This window comes from Anser cygnoides, chromosome 5 (genome assembly GCF_040182565.1).
Source record: "Anser cygnoides isolate HZ-2024a breed goose chromosome 5, Taihu_goose_T2T_genome, whole genome shotgun sequence".
NCBI classification, from domain to species: Eukaryota; Metazoa; Chordata; class Aves; order Anseriformes; family Anatidae; genus Anser; species Anser cygnoides.
This window is the reverse complement of record NC_089877.1, coordinates 60627945-60650393: the sequence shown is the minus strand read 5'-3', so window position 1 is coordinate 60650393 and position 22449 is coordinate 60627945. Positions and strand designations below refer to the sequence as shown.

Below are 22449 nucleotides of genomic sequence, written 5' to 3'. Positions count from 1 at the left end.
GCTAGAGGAGTGAATTTGTATTTGTGCACAGAACGTGTGATCTTCCTGCCATGATCCCCTTTTCTTAGCACTTGTCTGCATTTGTGAAAACACTACAGATTTGCTTTTAATCTTTTCTTCTATTGCTGCTGATCAAAGCAGTTTTGTGTCACTCCTTGATCCTCTCTGTTGTTTACCTGATGGAGGGCTGGTGGTCTGGGATGGCAGAGCTGGGCTAATGGGCTCGCAGATTCCTCCGACTCAGCTGTCAATTGGATTGTGTCTGGTTTTGAGACACTTGCCTGTTAGGCACATGTGTGCAGATTTATCTCACAGCTCACTTTTATTCTTGGCTACTCCATTTCTTAGTGAACCAGAGCTGTTTGCTGATGTCGTAAAGCCTGTTCACCTTGCAGCATGGTTAGAAGATCTCCTGTAAGCCTATATTTTCTTCTTTGCCTCTTCTCAGGGCCTTTTTCAGACAAGTTTTGGGTAAGTAGAGCCAACATCTGGCTTTGAAATTCTTGCCAGAGTTAAAATGTCATGCGAGGAGGGCCAAGAGTAGTGATCGTAGTGGGAGAAGGTCACCAGAGGAGATGTGGTGGGGAGTTCACAATTGAGTCCTGGTGCAGTAATTCTGAGAAATGGAGAGTCCTCTTCAGTAGAGAACTGAAAAACAAAAAGTGCGGGAACTCATGTGTTGAGATGAGGACAGTTTAATAAGAAAGAAGGGCTAAGAAAGCAAAACAAATCTAAACAAGTGATGCACAATGCAATTGCTCACCAACAGGTGACCAATGCCCAGCCTGTCCCCGAGAAACAGAAGCCCCCCCCGGCCAATCCTCCAAAGTTTTATTGCTGAGCACGATGCCATATGATGTGGGACATCCCTTTGGCCAGTCTTTGTCAGCTGTCCTGGCTGTGTCCCCTCCCAGCTCCTCGTGCACCCCTCGCTGGCAGGGCAGTATGACAAGCTGAGAAGTCCTCAGCACTGTGTAAGCACTGCTCTGCAACAGCTAAAACAGTGTGGTATCAATATTATGTTCATCCTGAATCCAAACCATAGCCCCATACCAGCTACTATGAAGGAAATTAACTCTCAGCCGAAACCAGGACAAGCGTTTTCACAGTCCTCTGGCTGGATGAGTTTCCGTGTGAGAAGTCTGGACTCCAAGAGCAGCAGGATTGTGGGCACGCGTAGATGGTTTTAAACGTGACGCCCCGTGTACTTCGTAACAAGGGTTCTGGCTGTAGGCAGGGGCGTGTGTGCAGGACCTCTATACCCCACAGCATCTTCTGTTTTGATTAAATCCCTGTTATGAGATACCCCCTTGTTATTAATATATTAATCCTCTACAAGAAGCAGAAATGTTCAGCGTGTTGATTAAGGTCGGTCATGCTAGGTATGCGTGTGTATTAATCACCTTCTCTCCACATCTGTACTTGTACCTAAATGAGCACAGCGGACAAATAAGTGCTTGCTACAAGGTCTCAAAGGAGTCAACTTTTGAGCTTTAAAATAGCACATTTACACAAATTAAAAATACATTTAAAAATAAAGATGTGTTTCAAAGGTGTGTTGAGGGTGTTAGTTTTCAATAGTCGGTAGTCATCCAAGGTGCACTCGCTGTACTAGGGCACTTGCAGTGAAAGATATTTTGGATCAAAGAGACAATGTTCTCTACCAAGAAGACTTCAATGAGAATTTTCCCGAAGAATGTTTGTTCAGGTGCAGAGGGTGGGAGAAGGGAATATTGTTTTAGGCAATCAGTGTTGGACATGAAAAGGTGAATTTCCCCATACATACCTAGTCTGGATTCAGTGTGTCAGTCGGGGTGTTGCTGGAAAGGAATATTGTCAGCACCGGATACTAATGAAAGAAGTCATCCTCATGAAGAAGTGCATTGATCTTTGAAAGTTCGGCTTGTCTTTATTCTTCTTTTCTTTTTTTAAAGAAGAAAAATGTAGATATGGAATATATCAGAGTGGAGAATTGACTATTGGAGTTTATTGTTCCAGTTGCCTCACAGATAACTCAGTATTTTGGGGAAACAGGAGGGCCAGGCGTGCCTTGTGGCACGCGTTATAACTCCAGCAGAATGTGTAGCAGAGCAGTAACATCCCCTGCCTCGTGCCAAGAGGATACTGTCATGGTGTGAATGTTGTCCTTTTATTCAGGCTCTCCTTTAAAATATAAAATAATTGGAAATGTGGTGGAAACAAAGAAACCTGCTGTGGCTCACTCAGACAAATGCGCGCAGTAGTACGAGCAGGAAGCGGAGGGACAGAGAGCACATGTGGAACCATCCATCTAAATTAGCTGGACGGAGGCCAGGACACTGGAACTTGCAACATTTGCAAGGATTACTAGGAAATGAAATGATGGGTTTGTGTAAGTAGAACGATTCTCGTGTTATTGTGGGACAGTGAAGTAGATCCTGGACAAGGCAGACAGTACATTTAAAGGTGGTGCTTGGGGAATTGTTGGAGAACGGTGGAAAAAGGAAGAACAGGTGAGTAGGTTGGAGGGAGAAAGAATTTAGAATGGCGGGCTGCCGACAGGAACAAAGCACCACGTGTTGTTAGGTCTGAGGTCTGTTCTCCTGTTTCATCTCTTGAAAGAGAGGCATAAATAAATGCAGTGGTGCTCTCTTCTCCAAAGCACAGAAAGAGAACCACAGAAATGTGATCCTCTGCGAGACTGTCATAAGCAGTACTCAAGTAAACAAGACCTTATGCTCTGTGCCGCGAAGAGTTGCTGACAGATCTAACCGGGATCGATGTAGGCATCTGATCCTTGCCATCGTTAGGCGGTCTTTGGTGCCAGGGCTCGGGGCTGCCTGTGTTTGTGTACCTGTGGGCATGAGTACATGGCAAGCATAAAAAGAAAAGCCACGTGTGTCCCAAGGATATATGTAAAGATGCCCAGCTTGTAGTGCTGCCCTGCAGTAGGCCCTTTGAGTTTAGATGAGTGTAGTTTGACAAATAATCAATTTGTAAATATTCAAAGAAGCTTCTGCCTTTCCACCAAGTAAGCAGTTTCTGGAAGAGGTTGGTGGTAAGGATGCTGGCAGTGGCACCAGCAGTAAGGATGCTGGCAGTCTGCTTTTATATGGAGCAAGATTTGAGCCAGCTCATGACTACAATCCCAAAAAGGGATAAGCTGAGGAGCTTTATTGTAAGGATTTCCCACCAGCCACATGGACGCTGTAACACAGATAGAGTTGGGGGGCTACTTTGTTGTCTGCTTGACAGAAGAGAACTTGGCATAGATCTTCAACATCTATATCCTGGTGCTTAATGTCTGTTGGCACTGTCTTGACTGTGCCTGCATACCAAGGATTCCCTTTTGCATTTGTTCCCACTGGAGCATTATTAGGGTTTTATTCATTGTGTGGGGAGAGGAAGATGGCTTGACTTGAGAGCTGGTTGGAGGATGTACAGGGGATTACAGTGGAAACTGTCTGCCTCCTTCATCTTCAACCATTCAGTTTTCATTTATCCACCCTAAGTATCTCTTTGTGGGATGATGTCTTGAGCTCGAATACCCATTTTAACTTCTGTAGGATCTGAAGCCTAGACAGGATTAGGCCAAGAATTTCTCTCAAATCAAGCAATTCTAAAATCTGTTTGGAATAAGGGATAAAAAACACCTTGAAGGTGCAATATATACTAAAGCACAGTGTTGTATTAGTTTAGTTTTACAGATAGCGTTGTGTACAGCATTTGTTTAATGCTAATTTTTAACCTGACTTGTATCTGGTTAGTTAAGTGAATTTGACATACAAAATTAAACAAATACTTCATTCTTAGAGCAACAAAAGTATTCCTGAGGAGTGTTGTATCCATTTAGCTCTTGGTTGCTTTTAAGCTCCCTGTAAGTAACTTTCTTTGTAGCTGGTTTGCCAGGTACAACCTTGGCATTAATAAGTCTGTTAATCACCTGATTGAAAACCTTGGGATTTTTTTTTTTTTTAAATGGCCAGAAATAAAATAGTGGTGGTATCTGTGCTGTTCTGTTGGTCGTGAAGAACAAGGTATAAACATAGCTGCATTTTTGTTTTTATTTATGAAGAGTACACGGCAACTGCAGCTTTTCAAAATGTGAAAGTCCTTCATTAGGAAGAAGTCTTGTTAGAACTGAGGATACGTAATTGTTAAATACAACACCGCATGATCACGCTGGTTTGTCGTCTTTTATTTTCAGGCTCTCTCTGATCCATCTTAGTGGTGGTATCAGGTTTGGAAGTCAACGAGTGGACTGTGCTTGAGGTAGCAGATGAGGACCTACAGATAGGAAGTGAATTTAGATGGTAAAACTTGTTGCTGCGTTTTCTGTTAGAGAAACCTCTGTCTGCAGTTCTGGAGCTGTGAAAGTGCAATATGGACCTGGGAAAGGTGGGGTAACAGTGTGTTTTTTACTTGTATTGGGAAGTCTTCACTACTGTGCATTGTCATTGATTTTGCTGGCAGAAAAGGAGGAGCAAGAAAGCTAAGGAATGGCCAGCTGAGACTAGAGGAATGGGAGAGAGATCTTATACCTGACATAGCCCATGGGTTAATGTGTGTGTGAGACGGGGGGAGGGATGCAGCAGTTCTCTGTTTTTCCAGTCTGAGGTATGTCTGTGTGCATTGTCACTTGGCAGAGGAGAGGAGCTTTTCAGGGGAACTGAGAGATTTAGATCGGGGGCGTTTGTTTCGATCACAGTTCATTTCCAGTTGATACCAACCGACTGTCAGGTAAAGCCGGTTTGAACGTGAATTTTTGGCCTAGAGTATGAATACAACTTTATTTGGGTGTTTTTTGTTTTGGTTTCCCCACCTTCCCTATTAGGACAAGTTTTGTTGAAGAACTAATTAGGAAACCATAAGGAACGTGGATAATGTGAATGCTATGGTTACTACTCTGACCGTTCCAGCAGATTGATTGAATTTATAGAATCTGTCACTCTTATACTTTATATACTTTTATATTTTTAATTCAATTAATCTTGATTTTTTTTTAATATTTTTAATTTGCATAAGGACATGCAAAGTATTAAACTAAGGCCGTGGAAAATAACTTTGACAAAGCTTTCTTACTCCTCTGGAATCTAATTAAAAACCTGCAAATGTTGTCATTCATCATTTTACTATTGGAGTGTGTTTCTTAGGGAGACAGTCTAATATCCTGCAGCAACTTCATGGCATTACAAAAATAATTAATGGACCCTTTTAGGGCAGTGTATGTTGCTACAATGTGGAATAATACTTCAGTGTTGTAACTGAATGGCGTGCTAGGAAACACTAATCCCTCGTGTATAGTAACAGGAAGTATGAATATTACTTATTAATGATAATATAAAACACCTTAGCACACATGCTTTTTCTGGGCACGTCTACATTTTTGTAAATCACAGTGAATTTTAATTGCAGAAAATTGGTGAGAAGAAAGAAGGATTTGTGTAATTAAGAGGATCTGCTTATTTAAAAGCCTTTAGAAGTTGTAAAAGATAGAACTTCTCTGTATGAGAGGGATGGCTGTTGTGCAATAATGCCCCTTCATTCCCCTTTCATAATAAATCTCAGCAGAGTATTCATCTAAAGGGCTGGATGCCAAAAAGAACAGGTTCGACTTGTCTGTGAGGATTTACACCACACTAAAATGCACAACTGCTTTTGTAGAGGTCATTGTGAAGGTCACAGAGCTCGCATGCACTGCTGAATGAGAGCAGCCTACAACAATAGTGCGAGTGGTTGGGTTGTGTGAAATCAATATTTAAAACCTCATATGAAATGTAGCAATAAGCTGGAATCATTAAAACACATGACTTCAAAGCACGTACGTTGTTTTGCAAGAGAGAAGTGCTCTCTTCCAGGAGTTTGCATCTCGTACCCTCTGCTGAATGTCACTCCTAGATGAAAGCGTAAGATTTTTCTCAATTCCTGACAGTTAATGTTGAAATAACATAGTACGTCTAGTATAGGCACTCAAACTATTAACAATCGTATCAAGAGGTTTTCTCTGTCCAGTAGAAAAAACATCCTATTTGATATTGATATTGAAGTGGATCTAGTTACCTGAAACTTGCAACACCTTGCTTTCAAATAAGGTCTGAGTTAGCCCATAGGGTCACTATGTCTTTAAATAAAAGATGATGATCATTTCAAATGGCAACCAGCCATTGGTGGGGTTTAGTGCAGAGATTAATTAGTAAACTTTGGAATGCGCTACAGCAAATGCAGCTGATTGGCAATAGCATGTGGAGCAGCAACTGGTGGAAGGCCAGTGCTTCTGAGCAGCAGAGGTATTTCCAAAAAGACTTAAGAGTGCTGTGATGTGTTATTCTTTAAATGGAACTGTACTGATTGCATTGAACCACTGTTTTTCTGTTTATGCAGTTTAGTAAATACAGAAATTAAAGAAATCTGATGTGGATTTGGAAAGAAAGCAAGTTTTCTTCTATTGTTTTGATGTGATTAGGTGCATCCCATATTGATGCCCCTGAACATCAATTTACAGAGGATTGTGGTTTGTCTGCATTGCGTTTTGCAATTTTTTCTTTTACTGTAAAGGCAAATGTCAAGTGTACTGCCAAATGCTGAGATATGATTTATTCAAATAAGACACTGAAGTAAATACAATTACTTCAGTGGCTATGACAGTGAACGGCTTCTATGGTCTGCTTCTTAAAATGGTATGGATCACTGAGGCTGTGTTTGTATGATTTATAACTGTCTATCTTCCTTTTAATGTTCTAAAGGCATGAGTAGAGAAATTTGGAAACTATCTCTGCAAATTAGCTTATTTGAGGATGCTTGATCTATTTGTTATGAGTAATAGACCCAATTATCCATAGTCCCTAGTGGGACTATTTTCTCAGTTTGTGCAGGCCAAGGAATTGGGGCTTAGATAATAAAAATTAAGATGTTTTATGTAAAAAAAAAAAATGTATATAATATTTTTAAAAAACTACTCTTGAGAGAGTACTTGGAAGCCCTGTATACTTCTTTAAATCTCTTACGTTGTATTAGTCTCTTGATGCCCACCTTTGATTAAAGAGGCATGGTCAAGCATTCATTTAAATATAATTTTTTTAAATCCTTATGCCAATGGGTGTTTGCTTCAAAAATGGCCCAGTAATCTGGTAAAATTCATCTTACTATACACTTCCTGAGTACTGAACAAAAGCCTGCCCTCGCGGACTAGCTACCGTTACCACTGAAATAGCCATGTTAAAATTATGACCCAAAACCGCAGGAGGCGCTTGGTCACATAGGATAGGGCTCATCCTGGCCCTGACCCAGAAATCCCTTAAGCACTGCTGTCAGACGAGGCAAGCAAGTGCTCCTGCTGGCCCGGCTCCCCGCTCCATTACTCGTCCTTGCCACGCGCGGCCTGGTCCCCGTGGCCTGCTGAGGGATCATGGCGGCTCCGCGGGCTGGGCCGCGGCAGGTGCCGGTGGCCGGGCCCCGACTGCGAGCTGCCGGAGGACACGGAGCCGAGGTCGGGGTTGTCAGGGCGCTGGCTGCTTCTCTCGAGGCCTGTTTCTGCAAGCCTCAGCTTCCTAGGCCGTTGTGTTTATTGCCATAGGTAATTGCAGCGAAACGGATGGGCTCGGTTTGCGCAGTCACGTTTAGGCTTGCTGGGCGTTGTTGGACCGGACTCGCCGGCCGCCATCCAGACAAAGCGACCGCTGTGGGGCTGCTCCTTTCGCCTCGAGAGGCTGCCCCGGTGCTTAAAGCTGGGTGGTTTTTGGAGCTGGATCAACACTGCTGAGCCCGTGTCTAAGCCCCAAATAGGTGTCTGATGAAATTCCCTTATAGCAAATAGATTTGTTGGCTTGATGTGCCTGTAAATGAAACCTGCACGTAAATCCACACACGATCGGGGCGTTAGAGACTTGCAAAACGTGCAGTGATAGCATTTGTTAAGAGCTGTTTAACTCTCGTGCTTGATTATTTGTGTGTATGCATATGTAACAAACACCCGTGAGCAAAAAAGCTTCTCATTTAAAAATGCTATATCTGAGCACTGCAATCAGGTCCCTAATTACTGAGACTCATTTTTTTATTTTTAAACTAAATCTTCTGTGTGTATGTACAGTATACACATCCAAGTACATTGCGAGGCATTACAAATGATTAAAAGCAAACTGTAACCCTTGACAGAAACAAACGTAGGTACATTCTGTGACGCATTATCCTGGCTGGCCTGCCGGTTTGCTGTGAGTCAACTGGCTGTATGAATTATAGGGTGCGCTTTGTATCACTGGACGGTTGCCTTTTGGTATTGGTTTAAATCTAAGATATGAAAGAATGAACAAAGTCTGAATTTCCTCCTCTCGATAGCACAAACAGTTGCTGCAACTCCCTGCTTCTGCTAATGCCCCGGAGCTGGCTGGCATGGCTGCTCGTGTAGCCGAGGCTGGGGATTAGGCGGCTTCGTAAGGTGAGCTGCTTTTAGGCTCTGGCAGTCTTTTTTCCTTGTAGATCTCGGACACACCAGGTGCCAGTGCTCCATCCTAGCAATGAGTGTTTCTACAACACAGCGATGGCTGTGAAAAGGAAACGGGAGAGAAAAGTTGATGCGGTGTTGTGGTTTAACTGCGACCCGAGATTAATGTGAAACCGAAGGCAAAAACATGATTTTCATTTATTATTATTGGTTGGTAAAAGTTTATGTCCAGAGCTGTAGGGCAAAGCTGTTTAGGCTGGTGGTGATTTAAGCTGTTTGGGTTCTTTTAAAAGCTTTTAGGTATGGACTTGCTATCTCTTGCTGAAAATATAATTTTCATGAGAGTTGCACGTCTTACCTTTCTCTCTTTTGTTAAATCTTGGACGCTTAAATCAAAAAAACAAATAAGAAAAATCCCACCCTGGATTATCAAACCAAACATGCTGAAAGCTTCTTGAACAGCTTGCCTTGGCATGAGGGAATTAACGTGGTTATAGTCCAGCGGTGAAGGTGGCTGGGGAGGAGGAGGAGAATACCCCCCCGACTGCCTGCACTTGGGAAAGGAAATGCAACAAAATATTATTATTCATATGAACTCTAGGCTTTCTGATCTGCTCCCATGGACTTCACTGATACGGTATCAGTTACCCCCATGCCTGCAAGAAGGGGTTAGTGTTTCATGTAATGAAGTGGAACGGCGATGCAGATGCGCAGTAGCCTACTGTAGCTGGATGGATGGCTTCCAGGTAGATGGAGGTTTAGGCTGGCTGGCTTGCGAGGCAGCTCTTCGCAGACAGCCCAAAAGCAGCTCGTGCTGGTGAGTCCAGAAATGTGTGCGCGTGCTTAGTCAGTCTCTTGTGTACCTGTATGATTGTACCACTGATTAGACTCAAAAGGCTTGGCAAATCCTATTTGTGTGGGAAGCTTGAGTGCAAAAACTTGCCTAATTTACTTTATTTAAATCAATATAATCCCGCTTAAGGCGTTTTGGAAAGCACATCTAAGTGAACGGTGTTTTAAGTTAACACAGTGTCTTTCGTGTTCACAATAAAAGCTAGTTTCATTTGAAAAGGGTGTGCTTATGGTTACCTTACACAAACTTTTGCCATATTAAATGTGGAAGGACTCAATTCTCCTGCATGCACGCATTGTCTTTTGTGAAATTTGTACTTAGGAGATTTAATATCTTCCAGTTTGCTTTATGATCAGCAATTCTTTGAACTCGCAAACAAAGTGTGGATAACTTCAAATAGATATTTGAAGTCTGATTCTAAGGAATGCTTATGTTGATTTTTGACCTTACTATGTGAAGTTTGATCTCTGTCTTAAAACTGAGTATTCTAGAAGAAATGATCTGGACTTTTAAAGATATATTTAAAATCTGTTCTTGTAAACTTTAGGAACTTTATTCTGGATATTGTGACGATTCAAACGATGGAAATGCATTCCTGCTCACAGAGGCCCTGATTCAGCAGTTGATCTCTAATCAGCAAAGCTCACTTGCAGCCTTGTACCTTCCTTTGCAAGGTGTAGATCTATAGTAGTTTGGGCCTGAATATAGCATTTTTTTGGTTATTGTGAAGCTCCAGAGAATAGAGAAGGGCTAACGGTGGAAGCTGACTGAGATGATTTAGAGTTTTATATAAGCACATAAAGCTGCAAGTTGTCTTGTTGTGTTTGGTTTTGAAAAGCTCTTATTAACTACTTTGACATCTCGCTTTTATTCTCAAACATCTGCTTTAGATTGTTTGCCATAAAAGTGTAAGAATTAATCTTGCCCTCATTTTTGTTATTGCTACCAGAAACCAAACTATTTTTATTACTTCTTGTATAGGGATTTGGACTTGATAATTCCGGGTTTAGGAGAAAATAAGTTTGTAGTTTTTTCTCTTCTGTAAGCTTAACAGGTAAAATTAATTAAATTAAAAATTTGAAGTGCACAAAGATGTTAGGCATGGCTTGCTAAACTGTACTGTAAGCTCTACTTTGCTTTACTTGGCCCAATATTTTGAGTTTTAAGGGAATTCAAATGATCAGCTCGTTTTGGTTTGTTTCTCAGAACAGCAGCTGTCCTGAGCCAGGGTAAGACATTTGCATCATCTGTGGAGAGCTTCATGTTTATTTTCCTGTATGGAAATAACATATGAAAGTCAAAGAAATGAAAACTTTCCTATATGTTTAGTCCTTTGGTTAACAAATGCTTTTAATGCTTGTTCTTGGAGCTTCCTTTTTCTTGGATTACAGCTCGTTTGTGTTTTTTTCAGTGAGAAGTAAGAAGTAACTACGGCGCGCGATTGCAGTGAAAAAGTACACTGCGTTTGGGCCGTTTCCTTCTGCGTGGTGTATCACCACATTTCAGGGCATGCTGCTGATGCGGGTTCGTCCAGTATTTGTCAGAGCTTATCTCCCTTTCTACAATGGAAATGTTGTTTTTAAGGCAGAGCTGTCTTGTTACAAGCATGTAGCAGGAAATACTCATGCAGCCTCTGTAACTTGCTCGAAACCTGCACTGCAGTTGCTTTCACAGCAGTCTCCTCTTTCAGAATGTGTGGCGACACTTGCTTTTTTTTTTTTTTTTTGTACTTGAATACAAGTGTTTTAGCAAAAGGGCTCACGAAGGAGCCAGCGAATGAGGTAAAACAGATGAAGCATCTCCTTATATTATAAACAGATAAATAGGATTTTTCTAGGACTAAGTGGAAAAAAATGTGCGATTATATTGCAGTTTTGCTGCCAGCTTCTATTTTTCTCTTAAGTGAGGTTGTAGATTTTTCCCAGCAGGAACCGTTCCTTTTTTGCTTGCGCTATGGATGCTTTAGATGTTTCTGGTTATTGTGCTTCAAGGAGCGACACAGCCGCAGCCCTTGTAACCGCAGCGCTGTGGTGGGGCCGTGGCAGGGCTTGGGTGCACGGAGGGGTCTTTCTGCAGCACTCTGGGGATCGGCCAGAGCTTGCAAACAGAATTTGATCCTGTGAATTTCCGGGTATCCTGTCCTGTATTGCTAAAATTCAGGTGCTGTTGGAAGTGTGCGCCACTTGGAAAGCTGTCACATGTCTGTAATTCAGGTGTGAGCATCATTAAGCAATTAAAACAGAGATTGAAACTTGCATGGAAAAAAAAGTAAACCTCTCTGGAAGGACAAAAAGCATGTTTTGTGAGGATCTGTGAAAAACACAGTTGCTTCTACCCCAGGGAGTGTTTCATTTAGTTTGACAAAATTAATGTGTATTTTCAAAGCAGTGCATGAAGTGTTACATTTGCAGTGTCTCTTCCTGTCACCACGATAATCAGCTCACGTCTTCTCGTGCTCTCTGCATGCAAATGAGAAAAAAAGGCTAGAAATAAACTACTTTCCACTTTATTCTAAAAGCGATAATTTGTAAATATGTTGCTAACAGGTTTCAGGTTGCATTTAAAATTTATAGTAAGTAGTCCACAGATATTGTGCAGGAGGTGTCACGTACTGCAAATGCCTGGTGATGCTCTTCATTTTTCTGCTTTGGACTTGAGTTATTCTAAATGCCTCCTTTTTATCTCTTTGCCTATTTCTGATAATTCATTCTGACTTTCTCTCGTTCTGTTTTTCCTATTCTATTCACATTCTTCTTTTCATCTGCCTTTGCTGTCCTTTTCATATTTTATTCCTTTATTTTGTCCCCATGGCGTTAAAAACTTCCATGCTTTCTTTTGCCAGAGTTTTATCACGTTTTAGCAGTCCCTCCTTAAAATCTAGCTATTCAAGGAATCTCACTTTATTTCTTTATCAGTCAGACAAGCCATTCTGGTTGGGGTGTTCTGCATCTTTATCAACATTTATCTGGGTCTAGGCTGTATGCTCAGTGAAATAGGGAATATGTCTGATTTTCACACACGGAATTTCTCATCCTCTGTAGACTGAGGTCAGCTTTCTGTTCGGTTTTGTTAGTTTAAGCAGTCTTTCTTTTTAAATCATCCATCAGACTCTACATTCCTTAAGAATGATATTGTCTAGCTGTGGATATTTGGGTTGGGGGGAGCTGCTTTAGGGAATCCTAGGAAAGAGCAGGCAGTGGGTACAGCGATGTATCATTGTTTGTCAGATCGTGACGGGTTCACCAATAAAGCAGCTAAGTTTTGCAAGTTCCATTGTTCTCCAGGAATTCCTAAATTATTTTCTTGCATAATCGAGGAGTCATATCAGCATAACGCCCGGCTTTACTGCAACACAACAGGAACCCCAGCAGGTTCAGCTGTACCGAGACTCGAACAATTGCTGCTGGTTGGTGAGCGATGCGTGGCTATTGCTGTGCTCTGATCTCTGCTGGTACGTCTGTCACTCTCTAAATGTTATTTGTTGTGATACACAAAGTGGCATTTGTCAAATTGATTTCTGTTTCACATCCCTTGAAAAATTAGGCCCTTAATGTGGGCATTTAAAACCGTATTATATTAAGGCCTATAATCCTGTAATTAGACTGGCTACTGCAGAGCTTATGCTTTGCTGAGAGCCAAATCAAAATGATCAAGGCTCCAGAAGTCTGATGGTAGAAATGCAACAAAAGTTTCCTTAATTCTGCTTAATGCTGTAATACTGACAGAGCACACTGGGAAACAGCACAACAAACTGAACTAACGTGGACTCTGAGTCACCCTTAGTGAAGCCTCTCGACGAAAAATAGAAAGAAGATGCAGGTGTACCCTGAAAAGGGCCACGTTGAGCCCTGAAGCCACTGTAGGACAAAGAACAGGTGAGCTGATGGCGAGGTTTGCACTCACAACTGCCAGGTATCCCTGTCCCCCAGAGCAGCTGGTTGAGGCATGGTTCTTTGGTCCAGCTGGGAATGCCGACAAGGAATCGTGCAAGGCAGAGGAATCGTGCAAGGCAAGGCTCTACGGGCCAGGGCAGAAGGCTCAGAGGAGTCTGAGCTTCTGCATGCAGCACGATGCACTTGCAAACCACGGAGTAAGCACGCAGGAGCTGAGGCTGAGTTGGGAGCAAGGTTGTGAAATGAGCCCTGAAAACCAGGGGATGACATGTGGGCTCATTACTTGTGTGAAAATGCCGTTGTGTTTTAATTCTCTGTTTTCAGAAACGGTGCTGTCTTGCGTACAGTGCCGTCCTTTGAACGGTGACGGAGATTTTGAGGAAAGCTTGGCAGAGCTCTGGAGTCTCTGCCGAAAATGAGCGCATGACTTGGTCCTGCAAACATCCAGACTATCCCCTGAATCATATCTGTGCTTCGACAGCTCGCTGGGAGACGACAGGGGCAAGCAGGCAGTGTCATCCACTGATGTGAAGAAAGGGCAAAAGACTTTTCTGTAAAGTGTAGTCACTAAATCCTGCTACTGGCACTGAACCAGCAGAATTCTCTTTCGGCATATGTGATGGACGTAGGCTTTCTGCTGAGAGATTAGAGAAATGTGGCTTTTTGGCAGGAGCTTAAAGATAAGTCTGGTCAGGTAATTATTTATGTCAGAAAGTTGTAAAAGGAAAATTTTGGAGGCAAGTATAGCTGAGCACATGCATAGATGTGGTTAATTTCCCAGATACAGGTTTTCATGTAACAAATCACATATGTGACCGTCTTTGTTAATAACTTCTTCGGTGCTGTTGATCTCTGGCTGTATTTCTGCCATTCGTAAAGAAAGCACATTTTTTAAATCCATTTTGGCTTTGAAAATTCAATTTACTGTGGGGGGGGAAGTCTAAATCTAGTCAGGTTGGTGCTAGGCATCTGAAATCATCTACCCCCAAGAGAAGTGGGGTGCAAATCTTCTATCTTCGCCCTGCCACATGTGGTCGGATTCTGTTATTGAGATCGATAGGAAAACTTAAATTGATCCTGATGGTTTCTGTGTCAGATCATTTGTTCTTTTTCTGCTTAGTTCCTGGGATATCCCCGTAGTACTTTTTGTAATTGTGTAAAGAAATTAGATTTGTTGTTGGTTTTTGAAAGCAGAAGAAAGAGCAGTTGGTTTCAGATATTTAAGTGCTTGGAAAAAAACTCACTGGCACGGGAATTTTAGGCTAGGGAATGGAATTATGCATTTTAGTTTGACATTTTTCTTGTTTATTTAAAAAAGCTGTGGAAGACAGGGAGGGTAAAGGTTAAAATAATATTAACTGAGCCCTCCAAATCTATCAGTTTCATTCTCCTTTCCCTGAGTATTACTGTAGTCAAACAAAGTAGTTAATCAGAATCAGATAGCCATATTAGCACTGCTGACACAGATTTGTCAATAGTAAATGGGGAGGGTGGGAACTGAAAAAACAGCTTTTGGCTCGAGTGCCCGGGATATTTGCATTAAGATTGTTCTCTAAGAAATTCTGTTATCATGAAAACATCTTTCCAACACCTGAATTCTGTCGTGAGCTTAAAAGTAAGATGGTTTTCTAAGACAACTTATAGTAAAAAAATCAAGGAGTCTGTAGTATTGTTCTAACATCCACCGGTAAGCACTGGGGTCATTGCAAACCCAAGTGACAGTGTGTCAGGAAGGGTCTTTGTTACCCCCCCGCAGCGCTGCGTGTGATGGAGCCGACGTTTGGGATGCGTTTTAGCAGAGCCGTGCCCTGGCGCTGTGCTGGGAGCAGTTTCTTCCTTTCTGGCTGCGCAGGGAGCGCGACCTGATGGCGAAAAGAATTACCCCCAGAGACAGCACTGCTGCAAACCGGCTTCGGGGGACGTAGCACATATCTGCTATTTCTGTTATCCGGCGTGTGCGGTGTGTTCTCTTAGCGCGGTGATAGCAGACCTGGGCAAGTTCCTGAGCGCAGAGAGATGAAAAAAGCAAAAAGATCAGCTACGTCGTCTGGTCCAGCCACCTCCAGCACAGAAACAGGCATTGTCTGGGCATGTTTTAATGACCCCAATCTCTGGCTTCTGTCTCTTGCCTGGGGATGTTTTTGTGGCATAGCTGTTCCTCCTCTTTCCCCTACTAGTGCATTTTTGGAGTTGTCATTCTCCTTTCCCCTCCTCCTTGGCACTGGAGATTTCTGAGAAGGCTGCTGGTTGTTTTTCTTTTTGCTGCAGAGGGACGGGGGTGAAGAAAGGCAGTGTAGTCTTGGAGGCAGGGAAAGTGAGAGACGGAAGGATGGGAGGAAGGCTGAACGCTTCACCTCGAGCTGGGATTTCTGGAGTCTTTGCTAAAATAACCTCCTCCTGCTAGCGAGCAAACACCAATACACCTGGCATTTGCCAAGCCTCTGGGTAAGAGGTGCACTGATACACTAGCTCGGGTGCTCTAATAGCCTGAAGTGGGCTCTGGTGTTTCCTAAAAGGACCTTACTGGATTTTACTGCTTTTTTGTTTAAAACAAGCTCAGTGTCACTGCAAGGGCAGCTCTTCGCATCTGTGCATATAATCCTTTTTATTTTTTTCAGTTAATGCCATCTTGCATCACACTCTGAAACAAAAATTGGCTACTTTTTTCTTTCTTACTATTTAAACTGAGAGAGAGCTCAGACAATGCATCTTAGTGAGAAGTAAATCAGTCCATTTTAAACAGTCCATTTTATTTGTAATGCAAAGACATTATCCCCCCTCTCCCCCCAATTTAATCCTGTACTCCTTTAATCTAAAACCATACAGTACATGAATGGAAAATCAGTTGCTCGCAAATCCACTGCTGTGCAGTCTTTTAAATAAACAAAGTTCTACGGATAAGCAAATGCCTTCATTCTAATTAGCAGTGTTTTTTTGCGGTTCCATACATTCCAAAATGCAATAGGCAGCTACAGTGCCTAAAATAATCCCAGAGAAAACACATGTATGCCATGAAGATAGGGAGTGGGAGGGAGAAGAGGCAGGAAAATCTGTTGTCTGTGTTCTTGGAAACCTTTTCTGTCTCCATTTGGATGCTGTCAGTTTCTTTTACACAAACATTACAGCATCCGAGGGGAATTAGAAATACTTACCCGTGACCACAACGTCAGATCTTAGGTTTGTTGGGAGAAAGTAATGCAAAAGCAGGAGCTTGGACCCTTCATCTGGAGCTGCCTTCATCTCGGTTTTAGCATGCTAATAACTGTCTCCTAATGCTGGAAGGAGGTAAGGCTGGCTAAGAGATAAGGCCGGCTGTCTAGGTGGAATACAGAAAATTTATAAGTCTTACCTCATAGATGTAAAATGTTTCTTGGATCTGGAAAAGTGCTGTGTAAGTCCGAAGTAATAGTTATTGTCTCATGTGATGTCTCCGAATTACACAACAGCTTCCCCTGTATAGCAGCCACTTCTGAAGTGGCTGGGGACCGCAGGACAGACACAAAGGGGAGATGCTGCTGGTCAAACGGCTTTTAGCTGGACAAATCGCTCAGACTGAACCTTTTAACTTCACCGAGGTTTGTTGCAAAAGCACCTTAGCCAAACAGCAGCGCAAAGGGGAAAAGCAGCATTTTTCCAACGGTGAACTTCAGTGGTTTCCGTGCCAGCTTTTTGCACGGATCTGTGCAGCTCTTGGCGCTGAGACCTCCACGTAACCTGCACGGGGCCGAAGGAGCAGGAACCCAGCCTGCCCAGGAGCCCGCCTGGCCAAGCCCTAAACTTGCACGGCATGGGGTCGGCAGCGTCCATACGGCCAGCTCCTACCCAGAGCATCGACAGAGCTGCTGTGCTCACGGGCTTTGACCAAGATGCAGCCCCATTCATCCGGGAACGTATGTTATAACTCCCGTGCTTCCATCTAGCCCTTTCCCAGCTCAGGGAAGACTAAATGCCAGCTCGTAGGAAAAAGCCTTTACCTAAGGGTCAGACAGCTATAGGGCAGGAGCCGCAGCCAGTCGTGTTTTTTCCCCGTTGCTAAGTGGAATCTAATCCACGTTGCCAAAGCCCATCAGCTGAAGCTGTGATTTGGGGAAAAGAAAACAAATGAGCTGCGTCACACAGCTGCACGGCCTCCTTGAGGTGCGGATCTGCTGCTGGGCCCAAAGCACTGCAGTGGTTTTGCTGTGCAGAAGTGTGTAGTGGGTCCTAACACTTGTACCCTGCTCCAGGAGGTAACAGAGACAAAGGAGAGAGACCGTGCTTTGACATTAAGCTCCATAAGCCAGAAACGAGCTGCCAGTGTTTAATGGTGAAAATAATTGCCTATTGGAATAACCTACCTAGGGGATGTGCCTGGACCTTTATGACCTGAAATCTCCGAGTCTGGATCGGATGCCTTTCAAAAGAAGGTGCTTTGCCTGGGCTGACAGTCCTAGGGCATCCTCATTGAAAGGTAAAAGGTAAATTTTCCCTGTGATGCGTACACCAGTGCCTGCCATGCAGGTGGCACGCTGACCGGTCAGCCTCCCAGCGTCCAAGCGCAGCTCACTTGCACTTACCAGTTGGGCATCGTGAGAGTAAATAACCATCGCGATCCCTTCTGGCCTCTGGCACCTTGGGAATGCCCCAGAGGAAGACAAATGAAATATTTTCATCCCATCCGACCAGGAGTCCCCAGGCGGAGACGGGCATCTGCAGCCACAGAAGTGGTGGTGGGGTAAGAGGCTGGCGATGAGCCCCGTCCGTTTGTCGAGAGCCCTCCTGCGTCCCTTGGCCAATGTCAGCAGAAGTTGCTCTCATTAAAAAAGTGTTAGGAATGCATCAATGGCAACTCTGCTAACAGCGAGCAGCTGTTCTGGTGATGCCCTCCAGAGATGTGGCTCCTGCAATCTGAGCTGCTCCCTTTTTCCACACACAAGTAATTTCCAAAAATATTTATCATGGTTTTGATCTTTGCCTGAAACTGAATTTTCTTTTCTATGGCTGGAACAAAATTCCTCTGGATTTGGAAAGACTGAGGCTTTTCACTCACCAGATGAGGGTGTTCACATATAAAATGATGAGGCATCTTTTCCCTCCAGTTTGGTCAGAGATGCAAAGTTTGTCAAAGCTTTAAATCTGAAAGTCTTACTTAAGCATTCATTTCTTACACTGGGTGTTACGTGCCCACATCAGGGTAGCTACAAAGTTTAATATTTTCGTGAGCTTGAATAGATTGTAAAGTGACAACGCCTAGCAATATAAAAAGACCTTAAAATATCACGAAGCAGTATCAATGCTGAATTTTTAACCTTTATTTCCTACTTTTTAAGTGTGGTCGCCTGGTTTTAGTGTTGCAGCAACAGCTTGCGGCGTAGAAATAGCAGCGTGCGGTAGCGTTGGAAGTTGGAGTGACTCATGGCTGACTTGGGAACTTTCTCCACCGCGTTTTGCTTTTGAGCCGCTGTCACTGGAGCACTGCTAGCAGCAGCAGCCCCTCCAGGCTCGTCAGCAGTGCAGAAAAAGGCCACAACTCTCTCTTCTCATCACAAACACAAAGCCTTTTCAATGGAGGATGTGAGCTGCTTTTATTTCAGCCTAGCCCCATGATAGCACTTCTCAAGGACTTGCATCTTCAATTTTCTTATCCACTTTCCGCAACTCTCTAAACAAAAATAGCCATGCTACTAATTCAGGCAGGTCATTGTCCTCAACCAGAAATTTAATTAGCAGCTTTCCTTTTCTACTGGCTATTTTTCCCCCCGTTTAGTTAATTTTAACCCAGTGTCCCGGATTAGGAGCCTTCAGCTCCCCGTTGAGGGAGTAGATGCTTTGAGTGGCCCCCGGGAACTGAAGCAGAGCAAGTGCTCACCAGTGGGAGCCCGGGTTATGCGCAGCATTGCGCCATGGAAAGCTTCCGATCTCCCATTGCAGACAAAATGTCTACACAAACAATCCTGCTACTTTCCCAAATTCCCGCGTTTTGCAGATGTGAAGGTCAGTTTCTGGAGGGGAAGCCAGGCTGTTTTGGGGGAGATCATCGTGGTCTGTCTTTTTTGCTGCTGCTGCTAATTTTTGTGAGCACCATAGAATACAGTAGAAAATTGAAACTGTGTGAAAGATCAACAAATCAGTGTAGAATGTCATGCAGCAACATCTGTTAACTTTGGCTCTATCTCATATCCTCCTGACCCCTCCTTTGCAGCCACAAGTCTCCTGTTTTGTGAGAGCTTGGAGTGATAGGGACTTGGAGAAGGGGGGGAAGAAAGTCTAGCTGTTTCTCAGTGGTCTGAAGGGCTTGCAAAAGTACCATCTGGAATTAAAATTTTATGTTTGTGTGTTTCTATATTTTTAGTTATGAAACAAATGGGAATTTGCTGAATGAATTAATTGTATTGCACTGTAAAAGTCGTATCTTGAGAGCCATTATATATGGGAGTTTACAAAGCCTGCAGAGAGAAATGAAAGTGGCTTCTCTTTCTAATTAGGGCTTTCAGGAAATCATTGATTACAGAATCTAATAGGCTTGCTCAGAGACATTTGTTTGATATTACTTCTGATAAATGAAATTTTTACCTAATAATAATTTTACTGGTGGCACTGGAAGCAGCTGCTTTCTCTAACACTAAGCCTGCCTTCAGCAAAACTTTCCCTTTTTTTTTCCTACCATGTCCAAATAGTTGCAGCTAATGAAACATTAATTCTAAACTGTAGATCACAGTAAAAAGTTTAAATCTTGAAGAAATGAGTGCTGTAGTAGACAGCGTGTCCTTAATGGGAATGGTCTTTGTCCAGACCAGCTTAATGGTGTACACTTGTTTTTGCAATGCATTTAAAAAAGAAATCTAAATAAAACCTTGACCTGCTCTTTAGCAATTTTTACCATATATTTTCTTTTCTTTAACAGGGTCAGCATATTTCGTTAGCTCCCATGCAAAAGCTAGAGGAAGCTTTGTACGAGTATCAGCCCCTGCAAGTGGAGACATATGGACCACAAGTTCCAGAGCTTGAAATGCTGGGAAGGCTGGGGTAAGTAACGCTGCAAGTTTTAATTCCCATTTCACAGGGCTGTAGCTGGGACTGTTACCATCTTCACTTTGCCAGGATGTAGGGGCTTTTTTTTGTTTTGTTTTAAAGGATCTTAATGAAATATTAGACTTCCTGCCCAACCAACCAACATTTTGTTTGGGTGGATAAGCTAAAATTTTTGGTCCTCAAGCCTTTATAGATCTATTGAGAGCTGGACTGGATTGCATTAGTGTTTTTAAGGTTGTCCTTGGCAGTCGTAGTGAAGTAGCTGTTCATTTTCAGTTGCACGGTATTAAAAAATAAATAAATAAAAATCTGGGGCCTAATTTACCCAGCTGTAAGCCAGTAAAAATATTAAAGTTGGGCCTTTTGCCACGGAAAAGGGTAGATTTACTTGTCGACTGCTGTCTACAGTCAAACTGCGTTTGTGAGAAATGAAGCACAGAGCTTAACTTTGTCAAAAAGTATAATGCAGGGCTGGTCCAGCAGCTTGGTGGCATCACGGTGCGCAGCCGTGTTTGGAAGGGAGCCTGCTGTGCCTGAAAAATGGAGGCTGGGAAGGCCAAAAGTGACACGTCTGCTCGCCGGAGGGTGTTCACAGCTGAAAAGCAACCTGAAAATGCCCAACCACTGGGACAGGGAGTATCCCCAAACTGGTTGTGGCTGGGCTTCCAAGGTCACAAGCACCTACAGCGGCTGGAAAACGATGGGGCAGAATGAACGCACAGAGTGGCAAGGCAAGAAAGAGTTTAAAAAAAAAAAAAATAATAATAATAATATGTTTATCTTTGCCCCTATGGGGAAACCTGAAGCCAGAAAGTACTGAAGAAAGTTGAGACACTTGAGGATGCAGATTCAGAGACCACTGAAATCCTAACACGAATCCTGTTTAGTTTGGTGGCACAGGCAGAACTGCATCTCACACAGAAAATGCTAGAGGTAGATGAACTTTTTTAAACAAATAAGCGACCTAATGGTGCTTTAGAAAATTCAAGGCTGTCTGGAATTGAGATTGTCTCCATTTTTATTGTTTCTTTGTCCTCCTGGTGCCTGTAATTTTTATTATCTGATATCAGGCTTCTGAGACCAAATATTAATTAGCAGTTTAAACTTGGGCAGAGCCAGATTCGGCCTTCACCACCTGTTTGGATGGAGCACAGCTGTGAGGGACCTCCGGGGCGATGGGAGCCTTGGGGCCCTCTCAGCCCTAAGCCTTATCGCAAGTGAAACAGCTTGGGGGGGAGGAAGACGGCTTGTACCAGCAGAGTTCCCAGCCTCTGTCCCTTTGCACGTGCCCCCGTAAGGTGAGTGCTGGCACCTGGATCAGGCAGGAATCTGCCCTGCTGTCCATCTGACCGCCCGCGGCTCTGCTCCGGAGGCAGCCCAGCACCTTGCAGGACAACGTGCCTTAAACAGCGCCGTCGCATCGCCGTGTCTGCGTGCGAGAGTCTTCGGAGCAGGATTTGCAAGCAGCACTCGGTCTGTTCTTGGAGGTGCTTTGACACGCGCCTCGTTTTACTTCCCTGAGCCCCAACAGCTCCGGTTGTCCGCTCTGACCCTGCAGGTGGTGAAAGAGTTAAGAGCAGCTGGGTGGCTGTGGCGGCAAGGGGAGGCACTCGGTAAGGGGAGGCACGCGGTGCCCACCGGAAGAGTTCTGCTGAGTCCTGAGGCTGTTTGCAATTCCAAAACAAATACATCGATGCTGTGGGTTCCCAGCTGGTACGACTCTAACCCTATTCCATTGGGTGTCTGAAATACCTTAAACCATGCAAGGCTATTCATTTACATATATTTGTGTTTCTGTGTTTATATGAACTCATGCGCATTTCCTGTTGATGAATGCTTAACTAATGTGCTTTGGTCCCTGGTTTGGGGTTTTTGCAGGCAGCTGCATACAGCTGCCTGAGAGAGGCAGAAGAGCTGGGCACAATGTTAACCACTCCTGCTAAAGATTTTTAGTTTCCTCTTACTTTGGACTCGTATAAAGACAGGTTAAATCTAAAAGAGTTTGTAGTTTTCATTCCTTCTTCTTCATCATCCCCACTTCCATCATCTTTCTGTAAGAAAGAAGTTTTCCATCGTCCTTCCAAATTTGTGAGTTTTTGTTCACTTTGACCATGCTGTCGTTAGTTGTAAAGTATAGCAACCTTTCATGTTCTTGTCACCTATTTTGCAGATGAAAGTTTGGCCATTTATTACTGCTAAATAGTTCCCTCAAATGCGCAGGCTGCTATCATCTGAGCTTCTGGAGCCAGACTATTGCAAAGACACTGCCAACCTGG

The 22449-nt window shown here is 43.4% G+C and overlaps 1 protein-coding gene across 3 annotated transcripts in view; it reads left to right on the top strand.

Annotated features, from left to right (window-relative positions):
• The window catches only part of MNAT1 (MNAT1 component of CDK activating kinase), a 123901-nt gene that overhangs the window by 65983 nt on the left and 35469 nt on the right, over positions 1-22449 (top strand). For all 3 annotated transcript variants that reach the window (XM_066997383.1, XM_066997384.1, XM_048066010.2), the window contains exon 7: positions 20046-20167. In XM_066997383.1, the coding sequence (XP_066853484.1) occupies positions 20046-20167 (122 nt within the window). The remainder of the gene's footprint in view (positions 1-20045; positions 20168-22449) is intronic.